The sequence below is a fragment of the Apiospora phragmitis genome (genome assembly GCF_038363925.1).
Source record: "Apiospora phragmitis strain CBS 135458 chromosome Unknown utg000005l:1.0-4161743.0:1.0-4166827.0, whole genome shotgun sequence".
NCBI classification, from domain to species: Eukaryota; Fungi; Ascomycota; class Sordariomycetes; order Amphisphaeriales; family Apiosporaceae; genus Apiospora; species Apiospora phragmitis.
The window spans coordinates 2,033,321-2,050,258 of record NW_027117403.1 but is presented as its reverse complement, the minus strand read 5'-3'; the positions used below and the strand labels follow the sequence as shown (position 1 = coordinate 2,050,258).

The following is a 16,938-nucleotide window of genomic DNA, read 5'->3' as shown; positions in this document are numbered from 1 at the left end:
TTAGCCACTCAGAAGACTTTGCCGGCAATCATATGCAATGGGAGCGGGACTTGTTTCCCGCTTTTTTCTCTTAGACTGCTGTAACGCATGTACTCAGCAGCGTTAGTGCGCAGGTAGCTATCCCGTCGAGCCCGTCCAAAGTTTGTACTCTGCAGCATTAGGCATTAGGAGCGAGAGCTGACTGGTACAGGACAAGACAAGATAGTAGTATTCTGCATAAAAATAGCGCGCCTTTTTCTTTTGCTTCGTCGTCGGCACCATCCATGCGTGGCTTCCGCGGGCGGGATCAGCAGAAACCGCGGACCAATGGGACTCATTTTTTAAGTTGGCAGCCCTCGAAGCACGAGCTTTAGTTGAGATATACACCAACAGTACGGCTACAGGATATACTCCGGCTTATGTACCTCGCCTGCCTTGCCGGGTACTTATGTAGCATACGAACCTATTGAATTCTATATCCATCTTCAGAACCCCCCGTATCTGGGATGTCTACGTAGAGGCCTAGTTGGCTTGTAAAGCTCTCAGGAAGGGGATGGGATGGTCGGACGGACGGACGGGTGATGAGCTGTTACTGGTAGATGATGGATGCAAAGTAGGCACACTTACAGCGATTCGACGGACTTATCATTACGTGGCCATCGTTGGGTGTTCACTTCAGTTATGGGTTGGCTGCTAGGAATCGTAGATATTGAAAGCCGGTGCATCCATTTGTCATCCCCAGTCCCAGCAAGACATGAGCCGACCAAAACCTACGTTGACAACCCCATGTGCAATTGACCACTGATGGCTCATCAATCTCTCGACACACCACAAACTGCACCCGGCTCGGCGGGTGGTGTCCAAGGGACCGGCCTAAAACGACGACTTTAGACATGCTTTCCTTTTCGAACGTACAAGCGATATCCACACTCACACACCACCCACACCCGCACCGCCGAGAAAACTGACAGGCATGTTAGCAGGACGGGAGACAAGACAACACCAGCCATGAGTAACATAGTTTGGCGAGGCCAAAGATTGGAGAGAGCAGGGAGATAACAGTAGACAAGCTCGAGTGGGAGGTACAGAGACAGAACAGACAGACAGGCAGGCAGGCAGAGAGAAAGGAAGTGTGTGTCCAAAAGCAGCGTAGTGGAAGATAGATACAGACAGCCAAACAGATCCATGGCATAGCATCGAGGTGCATTCATCAATCTTCTTCCTCTCTCCTGTCCTCTGCTCTCACTTTTCTACATGCAATCGTGGTACCGAAGCTACTGTACCTACTACCAAGTGTACCGGCGGACTTTGAACCACACCACCACCAGCAGACAGCGCCAGATACTCTCTCACACACACAAAGAGGTCTCAACCCACTCACCCACACCCTCCCAAAGGCCGCCCATCAACTCTCTCTCTTCCTTTGTCCTTCCCACCAACTTCTACCCCCCCTCCAATCCTATTACCCAACTTTTAGGAACGTCCCCCGAAATTTCGACCATCCTATTTCCCCCCAGTGCAACTACTCCTTGCATTCCTCTCTGGCTGCTTGCTTGTCTTATCACGTTTCGTTCCCGGGCATCGTCACCCTTTTACCCCATAATTCCTCAAGTCGCGTCTCAGGCCCCGAGACATACCTGCATCGTCGCAATCTTTTGGCGCGCCCACACACGTACAACTACTACTACTTTTACTATTGCTATCTGAACCTATCCATCTGTCAGTCGGTCCGGGCGGATCTGGTTGGTTGGTTAATTGATTGACTGATCCATCATTGATCGACTAATTGGAACTGATTGACGCACTGCCGCCCAGCCGCTTGCTGACCCAGTTTCTCATTTCCATTCACCCTCTCTCGTACCTCTTTTTACCACTCCCAGTCCCATCCCCCCCTTCCCTTGCCCAGGCTCTCTCACGCACACCCCCCCCCCCCAAGACGAGAAAGGACGCAAGGCAAGACCCGGCTCCAAGCTTTTGGTTCTTGGTGCAGGTCAACGCACGCGCGCCGGCTTATCCCACATTATTGATTGATTGATCCCCGTACCTCGACCTAAACCCAGCCTACCACACGACTACTGTACTGTCCTGTCGCTGTAAGCCCGTACCTACATACAGACCTGCGCTGCCAACCCACTCATTCCTGCGAAACAAGCACCCGCCGTCTTCTGATCAGCGCGATCGTCATCGCCTTTCAATCCATTCTTCATCCATCCACTCCAGTTAGCAATCGTATCGTATTATATCAGCGCCTCGATTTGTCTTCGTCCCATCCTGCCGCTCGCAACAACATAGAGTCCATGCGCCACAAAGCATGAACAGTGAGCAGAGTTCGACGTTAAGTCCCGGCTCCAACAATCCTGTGAGGTCTTCCTTCAACGCGACGGCGTTGACGTCGAATCGCGCAAGCCCGTTTCCCCCGTCGATCGCGACAACCGCTTCGCCAAACGCGACAACCACCAAACCCATCACCACCGCTGCCATGGCTGCACCGGCCTTTCTATCGCACTCGCAACAACCGTTTAGGTCGGCCGGCATGTCGGCCCACTCCCCCTTCACGCTCTCCATGCATCACATGAATCCATTCGACAGCGACGCGAGCATCAAGCCTGTGGGTACGCCGTACGCGACAACGCCCGCGCCCGTGTCGCAAGTACTCATCCGTCGGCTGCCGTTGGATACTACCGAGGAGAAGCTCAGGCTGATGGTTGTGTTTTCGCAAGACTTGGTCGACGTCGATATGCTGTCGCCTGAGCAATCGGAAGATGCGGGTTTTCGCTCAGCTGTACTCAAGTTCAAGACTTTAGCTGGCGCACAGCAAGCCAAGGACATGCTGCACGGAAAGTCGATTTCGAATGATGCCGAGATGATCGTCGATATACTCTCCGGCAGTCCCTTAGCTTCGCGAAGATATCCCGCCCACGAGACCTTGGTCAATAACAATCCAGCTTCCGCCACTTCAAGTACCGCCTCTTCGACAACTTCATCTGGCCCGACCTCGCGGCAACCATCGCGCTTTGCTAGTGGGTACCAACCTGCCATGGAGAAGATGTCCCCCCCTATGAACGGCATGAATGGCATGTACGGCAGCAATGAATTGCCCAACCCAGAGTCGGGCACTCACTACCAAAGCCTCTTCTCACCACAGTCGCCCATTGGCAACCACTTGACCGAGCGAGCGCGCATATCCGGCAAGACGCTCATCAGCCACGATAACGCCGAAGACGATGAGACGCAGGAGCTACTCAAAAATCCCGTCGCGTATGCCGAGAACGGCGCAACGCAGGGTCGGAGGGCGACTGCTCCTCATCTGCCAATTTCCCGCATGGCTAACTTGTCACTCAACACGTCCACGTCCTCTGCAAACTCGCTTCCACCCTACGGGCCGTCAACCATGACTCCTATTTCTGGCCATAGCAATGCCATGTCCCCAACCGTTATGAACAACGCCAGTCATTCGCTTAATTACCAGGTCGGGAACCAACACTTCCATCGGCACAACTTCCCGCCGGTGAACCCTGCGGACCAAAACCCACCCTGCAACACGTTGTATGTCGGTAATCTTCCTATCGACACGTCGGAAGAGGAGCTCAAAGCCATGTTCTCGAAGCAGCGTGGGTACAAGCGACTATGCTTCCGGACCAAGCAAAACGGCCCCATGTGTTTTGTCGAGTTCGAAGACGTCTCCTTTGCGACGAAGGCGCTGCATGAGCTTTACGGTCATCCGCTCCACAACAGCGTGAAAGGCGGTATTCGCCTGAGCTTTTCCAAGAACCCCCTTGGGGTTCGCTCAGGCCAGACCCCGGGTCCGAGTGGAGCAGCAGCTATGGCAGGTATCAACAACATGATGGCCGGCTCTGGGGCTGTTTTTGCTACGACTAATGGACCACCTCCGGGTCTCTCTGCGCCCCCAGGTCTCAACCGCATGGGCTATAATAGTGCTTCGTCTTCGTCTCTGTCGAACGGCGCAAGCGCCCCTTATTCATCACCGAATTACCCCAACAATAACAGCAGCAGCAACAACAGCAACTACGGCGGGTGGAACAATGCCCCATACAACAACGGACCTTTATCTGCTAGCGGGTCTTCTACTATGCTGAATGCGTCTACTACGTTCCCACCGCCGCCACACATGATGGGAAAATAGATGGGTGCTTCGTCGAAGGCGCCCAAATAAGCAACAGCGTGTTCACTTGCAAAGGCGTTCTGGGGCGTGCATTTGAAGGAGCATCAAAGCAAATGGTCGGATTTTCCTCTCTTTAGTGTGTTCAGCGTTTCGTCTGGCCCTCTGGCCATTATTACCAACGGTCCGGATTTCCCCGAACCGGCCGATTCTTTTCACATCATTTCTGCATTTTCTTTGCATGTCGGGACGGAGCTTGCGATCTTGTTTGTTGGTTTCTCAGCGATGGCGCCGATATCAGTATCTCACGATGATTCCCCTACGCATACCGCCTGGTGGCGGGTGTTTACGAGGGAGTGACGAGGCATTTCGGGTTATAGCCTAAGATTTGGCGGCGATGGCATATCTGGTGTTCTATGTGCTTCGTCGGTACAGCGTCTCGGATTTTGCTTTTTACCAAGTTTTTTTCATGGCTGGGCCTTGGCGTTGGGTAGAGCGAGCGGGATTCATTCCGTAGCCTATCGGCTTGGGCTGGAATTGAATTATCTGTGTGTTTTTGGGGAGCTTGGGACCACCCTGCTCTCCGCTCTGAAGAGTGGCATAGGCATATGGATAGGCTTATTGTATCAATTGCGTTGGCGTCATCAGAGATAAAAAGAACATGAGGGCTTTGGCGTTCACTATCGAAAAGACGGGAGAAAAGGGAAATACCATTCTTGGAGGAAACGTCGCTTTATGAGGCCAGGGCATCGGAGAGAGCAAAGGGGACCGACCCCTTGGCAACTTGGAGCAGGCCGTACTTTGGTTATCTAAGCCTCCATCCTTTGGGTGTGGAGCCAAAAACCTATGGGTTCGCTGATGAGCAGCAGCCGGGGATTGCAACAGGGTGTATACCTATGGCCTTGGACACCCATCAGCTCTCATATTTTTGCTCCCTCCCTTGAAAGATCGTCCTGACTATCTAGCTACCACAGCTATCATCGGGTACAATCTGACGACGGCTATTTTCGTGCCTGGATGGTGATTGGGGATGGAATTAGATGTTGGTTATTATCTTAGCATTTTCCATGGGGCGGGAAGGTTGGACAAATAGCATACGGAGTATGTACTCGAGGGGGCTTTGCAGACTACGATATACCTCACTTAATCGTCATTGGGTGGTTTTTCCTTCATTACGTGGAATGGAGTTTTTTTCTAATTCATTGTCCAGCCTGGTCTCTGTCCATTTCTCCTCGTCTCTTCGTCATCATCTTTGATTATAGCTACTCGGCGGTTTAGATGGTCAATAAGATTCACATCCCCAGGCTTCAACGAACACCATCATAAGTACTACCTTGACTTTCATCAGTGAATTTTCCCGTGACTACTTGCGATAGCTATCGTAAAGGGAGGGGAGCGAGCGAACATGGAAGATGGCTGCCACATGTTCAAAGCAAAGCAAACCCCCACGCATTATGTGGTTAGGGGTTACCTACACCGTCGTGGATGGATGGATGGGCGCCATTAGTTTGCCTCCGTCGGTAAGCACGGCGAGGCGGATATACCCGGGTCGCACTGCTGCAGGTTCCCGGATCGTACACTGTACGTGGTCTCGTGACGAAAGCACGTTTTGTGGCGAAATTTCCTCTTTCTTTCAAGTTGGGCATGTGAGCTAGCTACATACATAGTCATTGATACAGGACATACAATGATACGATACGTACCAAGCCAGTAAGTATACCGCTCCGCTCCTATGCGGTTCTCTTTGGGAAGCCCCGACTTCCACTACACCCTCCGCCCCCCTTTTTTTTCTGCCCCTGTTATTTCGCTGCATTGGTGTATGGGCCGTCACTTTCCTCGGCCTAAAACATAGATGCGAACCTCTTTCATTGCCTCGGCATTTAATAAGTACGCCAAACAAATAAGTACGTGCTGTTCTGATTGCTCTGCAGACAACAAAACAGACGTCTGCCCGCCCGCAATGTTGGTCGAAGAGGGGGAGGAAATCGAGGCTCCCCGAAGTTTGCTGTCTCTCCCCCGCGGGGACCCATCCACTCTCTATCTTATAGAGTGAATTGAAACAATTGCTTGCCTGTTTGTTCAGTCGTTCGCCTCACTATTCATACTTTCTCGTGTGTCTATCTCTATTCCTTGTATGGGGTATTCGGCCTACCCTCTAACATGGTCTGATCTGCTGAATGCGGGAAGATTTCATCATCAAAAGGAAGCAGTTTCGGTTTTGCCCATTGCATCCCGTTCTTACTTGTTCTTTGGGCGTTTATGCAGTGGATTAACTGTACCTTGCATATCCCGTATGTGACACGCATGTTTCCATCATATTATTATTATATACATGAACCTTTCTATATTAACAGGGATCCCTCTTCGTGGCTGCTCGTAGAAACAAGGCCCAAAAGAAGGAGAACGAAGGAAAGAAGAAATGTGACCGCAGAGGGAATCGAACCCCCCTTGCCTTTATGTGTGATGAAATAACAATACTACCGCTAGGCTACACCAGCCCAGTCAACGGAGATATATGTCAATGCAGTATATAACCCCATTGGCAAAGCAGTGAAGTGGGGGTTTGTTTTACTTGAGTCTGGGTCGAGGGTGAACTCCAACTAAAGGGTGGGGGTGGGATCTTGAGTTCAAGCATCCAACCCATATCGTACGATGATGGAACGCACTTGGGGAGTACCTGCAACTCTATTGTGAACATGCGAACAATTACGAGGGTTAAACTGGACAAATATGTTGGTGTCCTTGGAGAGTGACCGGTGTGCTTCTCATGTCCAGATGAATTGACGAGAAGAATAGCTATTGTACATGACCAAAGCTCCCTGCACTCTTCCCGCCAGGTAGTGAGATCAGAAATGTCCAAAGTTTTCCGCATCATTGTTATCCATGGACAAGTCTGGTAGGTTATCATCGGCTGCCCAGCCTTGGGTCATGGTGGCCCATAGATCATAGGTTACGGGTGTGTCCAATCGAGAAGATGGTTGTTGCAGTGCGGCGCCGTCCATACCCATCATCCCGATGAGATTGCCGTTTGCTCCCAACTGATACTGCGAAGAAGAAGAAGAAGAGGAAACCCCAGAAAGGGACGAGTAATTCCCGATACTGGTCTGGCCTTCCCAAAGTGGGATGTACTCTGTCAAACTGCCGTCAAAAAAGGGGCATCTACGCATGGCGCGCGTCTCTTCGGCGGCGACCTTGGCCTCAGCCGCCGCGACTCTCCTGTCGAACTTGGCCTTCACCCTGCGGAGCACGACGCGGAAAGCTGCCGCGATGTTGTTCCCGGTCTTGACGGTATTGCCGTTTCTCTTTGTGGTGATGGTCGCATCTGGACCGCCATTGTTCGATTTGCCTCGTATCGCCCCTTTACCCGTAGTCCTGGATTTTTCCATGTCGTTCTCCGGTGGCGGCTCCGCACACATCCTCTCGAGGTAGGCCCCGAAATGCAGAGTAGTCCTTGCGTGAGCCGAATCGAAGAGGGGGTATATGTCCAAGGGGAAGGATAGCTTGAGCACAAGTATCACGGCCACGATGAGATTGCCCCATTCTACCGCAGAGAACCGGTCCAGATCCGAGGGCGTCAATGCTAACACCTGGTCTAAAAATGTACGCAATGTGTGGGCTGCTCCCATCAACTTGGTATGGTCGAGGGGCATCCCACCGGCCGTTTCCGCCTTCGGTCGTGGCGGCCTCATGAGAGGACACACCACCACTTGCATGTCTGCATAGAGGCTGGACATCTTGACAGTTGCTAGAGTCAGGGAATTAGCATGTCTTATGCCTCTTCCCGCGCTTTGTGGAAGTACAACTTACGCATAGCTGACACATTGGCCGGCATCCTTGCTTGCCATTCTCTAAGTTGGGCCTCAAGACCAAGGTGAACGAGGTTGTTTTGGTGTCTGTTGTGGCCGTTTGTATCTCGGCTGTAACTCGCCCGTAATTCCACCATCCCGTCGGTGATACATTGCAAGCGACAAAGCCAAACAAGGATGTGGTCTTGATGCGAGTCGGACCATTTCTCAACCAGGCTGCAACAAGTGGCAATCCAGGGTGTTTGAGGAAGCATTGACGGTTTGCCCCAAACACGGTGTTTGCTAGGTGATATCAAATCAGTTATTCATAACAATTGCAAGATCGATATACTGTCTTGACTTACACCGATATTAGATAGAAGCATGATATAAAGGTTCGAAGGCGTTCCAAGTCTTCGGGACCAACCCCTGACTCTATTTGATTTGCGAAGGTGGTTTCGTCATCGAGCCCTAAGTCATGGACGATGTCTACCGCCATGCGCAAATACTGAAAAGTACGCCGATCATTTGGCCGTAGATGGTATGGGTACCTTGTATGGTGTCAGTGTCGGTCCCGCCTCTCTGTATCTGTGTGGCCTACCAGGCATTGTACACCAGAATCCCCTGGAGCAGCTCCAATGACCTCTCGCCACTCGTTACAAACTTCAAGCCAAGTACCTTGCGGAACTCGTCGTCGTACAGGTTGAACCCCTGAAGGCTACTCGAGCAGCTTGTCGCCGCCAAGATGGCCAGTAGTAGAAAAGGGGACTGGCTAGCCATCGCCTTGACATTGGCACCTTCGGGTAAGATTACCAGGGGACAGAATGACAGCATGTCCCGGAACCCATCGAGGAGCTTCTGTGCTGAGTCTAGGTTGAACTGGGGTTTTATCCCCAAAGTCGTCAAGGACATCGAGCTCGAGGTACCCATCGATGAGCCTGGCGAAGATACACTGGAGAAAGTGGTTTCACTGCCTGATGAAGACGTCGAGATCATGGTCGAGTCATTGTCGAACTCGTACTCAGCGGGTGAAGGTACAAGGTCCTCGATGAACTGGTCGTGCTTCTCTAAGAGGTCGTCGAAGCTCGACCCTAGATTTGCTTCGGCCGGTAGGCTGAAGTTGATGCTGAAGGTCTGACTAGGACCAGGTGGGTGCGGTAAGGGGGATTCACTGATTTCATCAGTATGATATGCAGTATGTAGATTCATGAGGTGCAGAAAGATTGTAGAAAAGAAAGGGATTTGTATTTGAAATCGGGAGCCGGGAGCCGGGAGAAGTAGAAGGGGAGGAAAAAGTAGATATCTCACTCACCCTTGAGCGGCTCTGGGCCTCCGAGTTCTAGGTCGGGCTCTCAAGATGCATTCTTTCTTGAAGTCGCAACACCTGATGATTGCATGAGCCCACTCCTCCTGGATTAATCTCTCGACTTTAGAAAGGGCCACTTACCGTTTGCATATTCCGGCCTGACCACTGGGCTGGCACCGGATCTTGGCAGCCCTACAGGACTCACAGGCCCGACTCGGAAGCTTGGCCCGGCTCGACACGCGCTCATCCATATTGACAATTAGACTCAAGAATAGACACTCCACTGGATTTTCTCGGGATTGATTTATCGACGTCTCCTTGCGAATCAGATGCTGTCGATTTTGTCCTAAGCTCTGTCGGCTTTGGGATGTCCCACTTCTTCAGTGGCAAGTTATTCGAAAGAGGAAAGAATGTAGAATACCACAAGCCATGTTTCATTGCAGGGAAAGAATCCGCCGTATACCTCGTAATGGGTCTTCTGCCATGGTTGTGGCGGCGTTGCACAAGATAAGTCCGGTCAGCAACGGAGGTAGGAGAAGGTCTAACCTAGTGGAAAGTGGGGTCCAGGTCTAGATGTCACGAGATAAAATAAATGCCTACTTACTTACTTTAGGCTACTTCCTTTGTACACCCCAGATCAAAAGCAATACTAAAATGAGAATAGAATGGATTTAAGCTGCCAGGTCTTCAATGTGACTGCATACGGGCTTAGAAAGAGGGCGGTTCCTCAACTTCAAAACAGCCTGATCAAGCTGTAGTTATTGCCAACCCTCCTAAAGTCGAACAATCAAACCCTCAGAATGCTTCAGGCCGATGCCGGTCGTCCAGCCGGACTGACCATCACGTTATTCTTGACCACCGCCGTACCTTCCAGCAGTGCAGCAATCTGCTCCTCTGTGCAGGTGAGGCGGAGTGGGTTGGAGTAGACGTAGCACTCCGACGCTGACTGTGCCGGGGGCTCGTTCTTGACGTCGAATACTGAAGATGGCCCCTCGGTCGCATAGTCGGAATCTTGGTCGACGGAACTTGGCCCTTCGACACATCTTTACCCAAGATGGTACGGGTGAATATCTGGTAGGCCGTCTCGGGCTGGTAGTATCCGACTACTCCATTGTCAGTTTCTCGCATACCTCTAATATTCAAATGATGCATCTTTGGGGTAAACATACTTGCATGGCCAGCTTGGAAAACACGCGAAAAGGAGAAACCACCGTATTGCCGTACGGAACCACCGACATAGCTTTCGTTCGTGGATACAGGTGCATAGCCTGCCGCGGCAAAGTCGTGCTTGTCCTCGTAGTCAATGGCCAAGCTGACGGTCTCGCCTCCGACCCCTGCAGATAGACTTGCGCGTTAGCATTTCGCACCATACGGCGTTGCTGTTTCTTCTCTCGATCGAGTGGAAGGAAAAAGGGTAGGCATTTACAATTGCATCTGAAGTCGAGATCGCCATGAATCAAAGCAACTTTGACACCATCGTCAAGAAGCGATCCTAGGTCCTCCCTGAACCCGTCGAATGCGAAGTCTCCTGCGGCGAGGAACCCTGCTACACAGTCAGTATACCTTCTGAAACCGAGTATAACGTGATGTTGTTGAACTTGCCGCTAGCTGTCGGATTGTTGTTCTGGGTATAATTGACCTCTGCACCGAGCGCCTTCAACACCCATTCCTGCGCCAGGAAACCGTAGAAATATGGCGGTGCGATCGAGTTTGGAGTGAGACGGCCAATGTCAAAGGGGTCGCGCTGCATAGAAGCCAAAGTCAGCGACTTCGTTATTCGGATGATTAAGGGGGTCCAGGTACTTACGCCCGATAATGCGTCATAAGCGCCATACACGTTATTCCAGCACCAGATAGAAGCACCACCACACACTTCCATCACAGTAGAGTTCGTTCCGAACTGATCACGATAGCTGTTGGGCGTCAGAGCGCGGCAGCGTTCGACCTGCTCCTTGCAGCCGCCGGGAGAGGACCAATTATAGGCCGCGGACTCGGCGACCTCGAGGTCATAGGCCTGGATGCCGTAGGTATTATTAATCGCAAAGCGAGGGAAAGACTCGACCTGGATCTGCCAGTCGGTGAAGCCACTGATTATGCCTACTGTGTCGACGGTGACAGGAAGTGCGCCGCTATGGCTGTGAGCGCGAGACTGCAAGAGTTTCGCAATTGCTGGCGCGTAGTGCCCACCGCTGTAGGGGATCATGCACTAGATCTCGAGTGGCCAGGACAGCAGCAATTACAACTTACTAAGACTCGGACCATACACTGATCTTGTCTCGGCGATACTTGGAGAACCTGTGCGTCCGTTAGCGGCTGCCATGTATACCCATCAAGGGCGTACTCTCGAGGAACATACTCGAACATCCAGACTTGGAGAAATTCCTAAGTGGCCTCAGCAGCCAGAGGCTGAGCGGCGCGGTCTCGGGTGAGTCGCGCGACTCGAAGAACCAGAAAAAGAGCTTCTGCTCGTACGGCTGGACGCGGGTTGACGGAAGAGTGAGGTAGCCACTGTAGGACTTGACACCCGGTATGGTCTCGCAAATGCTAGGCTAGATATTTTTGGGTTTAGAAATCGTGGTACCGAAAAGCGTCTGTGTGAAGCTCGCTCACCTCTTTGTAATCGATTTTGACACCTTCAGTGATGCGTGCTCTCAAAACACCAGCTGAACTGAGTGAAGCAAGTCCGAGGACGCCAACGAAGATGCGGCCTAACAGCCGGGTGAATAATGGCATTGTATCGGCTTGGTCCGCGAATATCGGTCAGATTTCTGGATTGTTATGGCTCCTTATATGCCACAACGGTTTGAAATATTGGTTTAGCAGCCCGAGGCTTTTGGTAGATTGAGGCTTGTAAGCACACGCGTCCCCTATGCAATACGATTCCCTGGTTTATGATAAATACATTTGACGAGTGCTGCTACACAAAAAGTCTGAACCCGCGATATAGGATATTTATACATTAAGAGTTGTATATTAGTTAGATATCCACGGTCACCTCAACATGGTAACCTAAACAACCTGGACTGACTCGCCAGAATGCAGATAAGTTACGGGATTGTCCACCATCCTTGGCAGACTTGACATCTTTATCCACTGGCATGCCTTCCGCTCTATCCACTGGTGCGCCTTTCGGAGTGGCTGGGTTTTTGTGCTTTTCCACCCGGTACAGCCGCACGCCGGGGAGGCGGCATCCTGTGCGATGCGATCTGCCAATCGCTCGCTACAACCCTATCACGTGATCGCGATCTATGGTCCAAAAGGTATGTATTAACATGCCAATTGCATCAGCTGCAGTTGAACTAATGCGGTTGGGGGAAAACGACATTAATCTGGTAAGCCAAAATACACTGCTGTTCCGGTTGTACTTGCAGGTGCTGGCATGGTGCCGCGTGGCTATCATGACAAAACACGCAATGAGCATAGCCCATCGTGCTCAGCTCGTCACAGGCTCGGCAACCCCTGATTCCTCAGTAGGTGTGGCGGAGTTGCGGACTTTCAGCTTCTTTTGTCTGGAGGCCCCGACAGGAAACCGCTTCACCCCTTTGCAAGCTTTGCAGCGGATGACGAGGACATCGGCCCATGGCTTCTTACCACCCTTGCTTGCGTTCTCAACAACAGAGACACAGGTCTCACCTTCGATGAGTAGGCTGTCGCAGTACTTGCAAACGGTATGCTTCAGCGCAGGAGATAGACTTATCACAGCCTTCTCTGATGTGGTTTTCATCGTTGTGAGTAGATGCCGCGAGCATGTTTGTCTGAGCTGCGTCTGATCTGGCTTGGACTCTTTTGTTTCGGTAGGTTGGTTTACGCCGCGATCTCCTGTTGCTGGCGTAGAGTCTTGTCTGGTAGAAGCAGCAAGATGAGAGGCAGCTTGATAAAGGTATGAAATCCGGGAGTAGATAGGCCGATTCGGCACGCTGCCCTGCTGGCCTTTTGGCTTGGCCATTATTGTGTACAGGATGCCTTGCAAGAAGCCTTGACAATTGTGTGTGGCTGAAGACGAAACCTGTTGTTCAACACGTAATGCTCAGTACGCATTCGATGAAGTCGTATTATGCAAAGAGCACATGGCTTCTAACGCGTCTCGTCATGTTAAAAAATTTAAACGAATTATTTCAACTGATGGTCTGGAGGATCTGAATCTGAAGCTGGGGAAAGCGGCCAAGGATTGGCAGCTTGAATGGCTTGTGCACCGCGCCGGTTGGACCAAACCTTGACTAGTCCAAAAACGGCATAGCCCCACCTGTAAATCTGGCGCCTTCGCTCTTACCAACTTTTCCCTTTCCGCTGCAGCTCTTCTTTCGCACTGCCCTGCCTCAATCCCAGCCTGGTCAGCCTCCATTCTTCGCGACGTCCTTCCATCAACCCGTACTCGACCACACTCTTCCTCCATCAACCATCAACAACTCCGTCTTCTTTTTTTTTCTCATCGACGGCGGCAGAAAGTTTCCATACTGAATCAGCCACGTCCACTTTCTGTTGATTTCTCAATTCTCCATTCGACAGCTTCTCACACGTCTTCTTGGCTTACGCGTCTCTGCTTTTCTGCGACGTCACAACAACCTTGTCACGACACGACAACTTCTACGCCTCAGCCAATACTAATCCCAACAACCATCCACCATGTCTGCCGAAGAGGATCTCATCGATTACTCCGACGAGGAGTTGGCCACCAATGATGCCGCTCCCGCCAACGGCAAGAAGAGCGGCGAGGCTGTTGCTGCTTCTGGCAACAATGTCGACAAGAAAGGTTCCTATGTCGGCATCCACTCGACTGGTTTCCGCGACTTCCTGCTCAAGCCCGAGCTTCTGCGCGCTATTGCCGACTGCGGTTTCGAGCATCCATCGGAGGGTTAGTCTACCAACTACAATCTTACATCTGCCAGCTTCCATCAAGACAAGTCTATCTGTCCCTCCTTCCCTCTTCTGCAAGCGTCCGTCCATCTCGCAAGCCAAGCCAAAAAAGCAAGAAGTCAGGAAGACATCGTTCGAGAGGGAGTATCAGGTCAAGCGAACGGAGGTGGAATCATTTAGTTCCGCTCCCCAGTAGCCGAGGGAGCCTGGCCCAAAAGGCCAAATGAGAACGTGTCGTTCGGTCGGGGACATGCGGCAGATCTGCCTGCTTGCAATGCGACATATTGCGCTTGCGTAGCTTCGGCTGCTCGAGTTCCCAATCCACTCCAATGGAGTCGAGAACAATACTGCACTTCAGCAGTCACTTGTCAGAAGGCAACACCCACCTGGCTGGCCTACTCTCGAGATATCATGGCCAAAGACCTAATGGAGAGAGTGCGGAGTAGAGCACACTCGCTAGCTTGGCCCTTTGCGCCATCATTCTTTCGGTCGAGGCTTATTTGGGCGGCGTATTGGGGGAGACTACATTGATTATACGGCTTACACTGCATCGATGGGCGGACCTTGTCGAAATTTCCCTCCATTCTCGTCTCACACTCGTTTTGGGAACTTCATTCTAACATCCGATCGAAACCTATAGTCCAGCAAACTTGTATCCCCCAAGCTCTTCTCGGAGGTGATATCATCTGCCAGGCCAAGTCTGGTCTTGGAAAGACGGCTGTCTTCGTTTTGACCACGCTCCAGCAGGTCGAGCCTGTGGCTGGCGAGTGCGCTGTATTGGTTATGTGCCACACTCGCGAGCTGGCCTTCCAGATTCGTAACGAATACAACCGTTTCAGCAAGTACATGCCGGATATCAAGACTGGCGTGTTCTACGGTGGAACTCCCATCGCCAAGGATGCCGAGCTCCTCAAGAACAAGGACACCCACCCTCATATCATCGTTGGTACTCCAGGCCGTCTGCAAGCCCTTATTCGGGACAAGTATCTCCGGCTCGGTAGTGTCCGCATCTTTGTCCTCGACGAGTGTGACAAGATGCTGGACCAAGTTGGTAAGTTTGTCAAGGATACTACACGCGACATATGTCCATCACTAACTCGCCATTAGACATGAGACGCGATGTTCAAGAGATCTTCCGCTCCACCCCCACTCAGAAGCAGGTGATGATGTTCAGCGCCACTCTTTCTGATGAGGTCAAGCCCATCTGCCGCAAGTTCATGCAGAACCCGACGGAACACTACGTCGACGAAGACACCAAGTTGACGCTGCACGGTCTTCAGCAGTACTACATCAAGCTGGACGAGCGCGAGAAGAACAGAAAACTCAACGAACTCCTGGACGAACTCCAATTCAATCAGGTCATCATTTTCGTCAAGAGCACCATCCGTGCCACCGAGCTGGATAAGCTGCTTCGCGAGTGTAACTTCCCCTCCATTGCGGTCCACTCTGGTGTTAGCCAGGAGGAGCGGTAAGTTAATGTTCCATTCGCCTGCAATCTGCTTGGACCTCTTCTAATACATAATATGCAGTATCCGCCGCTACAAGGAGTTCAAGGAATTTAACAAGCGTATCTGTGTCGCCACTGACGTTTTCGGCCGTGGTATCGACATTGAGCGTATCAACCTTGCTATCAATTACGATCTGTCGGCAGATGCTGACTCATACCTGCACCGTGTCGGTCGTGCGGGTCGTTTCGGTACCAAGGGTCTGGCCATCTCTTTCGTGAGCAGCGAACAGGATCAGGAGGTGCTCAAGGCGATAGAGAAGCGATTTGAGGTTGCTTTGCCGTAAGTACTATTCTCAAGATATAATCTTGCACTCTTTACTAACTGTTCTATTAGCGAATTCCCCAAGGAGGGTATCGATGCCAGCACCTACATGGCAGCTTAGGCGAGTCTCCAAGGCGGTCTCTTTTCTTTACATAAGATATGGGTTTCCCATATCTTATAGGTTGCACACGGTCTGCAAACGGTCTCAATAGGTTCGGCGAATCAGGGAATTTCATACAAAAAGAGGAGCACAGCATGTCCTAGTAGCGCAGCTATGGTCTCTCGACTTCGTTGGGAGTTCTGACGTCGAGTGTATCTGCGAACGCAACGAAACGAATTTTGCCAGGAATCTTGCGACTTGGTGCCTTCTTGGCCTTGGGTCGCGGCTGTTGATCTCGTCACAGCTTCTGCTCTATAGTGATTGCTTGTGCCGCCCGTGCCCTCAATATAAGCTGTTCAATTACACAACCAATCAACTCCCGATTTGCACTCAAATTGTGACGACATAATACAACGAAATCCTGCCATTCTTCATGATTCGGCCTGTTTACTCTGCTGCTAGACGGATCATATCTACCTAAACAAAATACTTCACATCAACCGCTACGTGTATTACAAGCATGTCGATACATTGCAAGGCCTTCTCCATACTGAGAATCGGCCTTATATCTACAGCAGTGACAGTGCATGATACAAGTACAGGAGTGATGCCACCATAGTGCACGAATCTTTTTCGTTCTTACGGCTTTCCGCAGAGAACACAGTCTCTTGAGTCTATTCGCTGTATCCTTCCCAATCGATCCCGCCTAAGCGAGGACAGTCCAAGTTTGATCGGCTGGTGTTCGCCTCAACGTTGACAACGACGCCATAATTTTCCTTGCGAAGTAAGTGTAGACCGAGGACTGGCAGACAAAAAGCCAGGTGATCACGATGACTTGTGTACAGTCTTTTCACGGCTATTTACCGAGTCAACGCCGGATAAGAAGAGTTGCGCATGATGGTAGTTGTGGTGGTGGTGATCGCCACATCACTCCACGACCTCGCATCATATGATAGACAGTTGGTGTATTATCTATCTGACTACGTCGGGCAATAACAGTAATCCTCGAAGACCGCGAAGACGCG

The 16,938-nt window shown here is 51.3% G+C and overlaps 5 protein-coding genes across 5 annotated transcripts; 2 read left to right on the top strand and 3 right to left on the bottom strand.

The window, feature by feature from the left end:
• Window positions 1–2,290: 2,290 nt before the first annotated feature.
• PG994_004674 (uncharacterized protein) lies at window positions 2,291–4,123 on the top strand (the record flags this gene model as incomplete). Its single annotated transcript, XM_066856083.1, has 1 exon — window positions 2,291–4,123. One exon carries the CDS (start codon window positions 2,291–2,293, stop codon window positions 4,121–4,123), a length of 1,833 nt encoding a protein of 610 aa, XP_066718250.1.
• Window positions 4,124–6,945: 2,822 nt separating this feature from the next.
• On the bottom strand, window positions 6,946–9,441 carry PG994_004673 (uncharacterized protein; the record flags this gene model as incomplete). The annotated part of the gene is made up of 5 exons (XM_066856082.1): window positions 6,946–7,844; window positions 7,907–7,992; window positions 8,250–8,435; window positions 8,486–9,055; window positions 9,332–9,441. The coding sequence occupies 5 exons, from the start codon at window positions 9,439–9,441 to the stop codon at window positions 6,946–6,948; spliced, it is 1,851 nt and encodes a 616-aa protein (XP_066718249.1).
• A 554-nt stretch (window positions 9,442–9,995) lies between these two features.
• On the bottom strand, window positions 9,996–11,923 carry PG994_004672 (Alpha/Beta hydrolase protein; the record flags this gene model as incomplete). The annotated part of the gene is given in 8 exon segments (XM_066856081.1): window positions 9,996–10,222; window positions 10,240–10,293; window positions 10,360–10,524; window positions 10,617–10,733; window positions 10,754–10,934; window positions 10,998–11,379; window positions 11,543–11,739; window positions 11,801–11,923. The coding sequence occupies 8 exon segments, from the start codon at window positions 11,921–11,923 to the stop codon at window positions 9,996–9,998; spliced, it is 1,446 nt and encodes a 481-aa protein (XP_066718248.1).
• A 700-nt stretch (window positions 11,924–12,623) lies between these two features.
• PG994_004671 (uncharacterized protein) lies at window positions 12,624–13,136 on the bottom strand (the record flags this gene model as incomplete). Its single annotated transcript, XM_066856080.1, has 1 exon — window positions 12,624–13,136. The coding sequence occupies one exon, from the start codon at window positions 13,134–13,136 to the stop codon at window positions 12,624–12,626; it is 513 nt and encodes a 170-aa protein (XP_066718247.1).
• A 673-nt stretch (window positions 13,137–13,809) lies between these two features.
• On the top strand, window positions 13,810–15,934 carry PG994_004670 (ATP-dependent RNA helicase SUB2; the record flags this gene model as incomplete). The annotated part of the gene is made up of 5 exons (XM_066856079.1): window positions 13,810–14,042; window positions 14,685–15,095; window positions 15,152–15,512; window positions 15,574–15,831; window positions 15,886–15,934. The coding sequence occupies exons 1-5, from the start codon at window positions 13,814–13,816 to the stop codon at window positions 15,932–15,934; spliced, it is 1,308 nt and encodes a 435-aa protein (XP_066718246.1). The 5' UTR covers window positions 13,810–13,813.
• Between the last annotated feature and the right edge of the window lie 1,004 nt (window positions 15,935–16,938).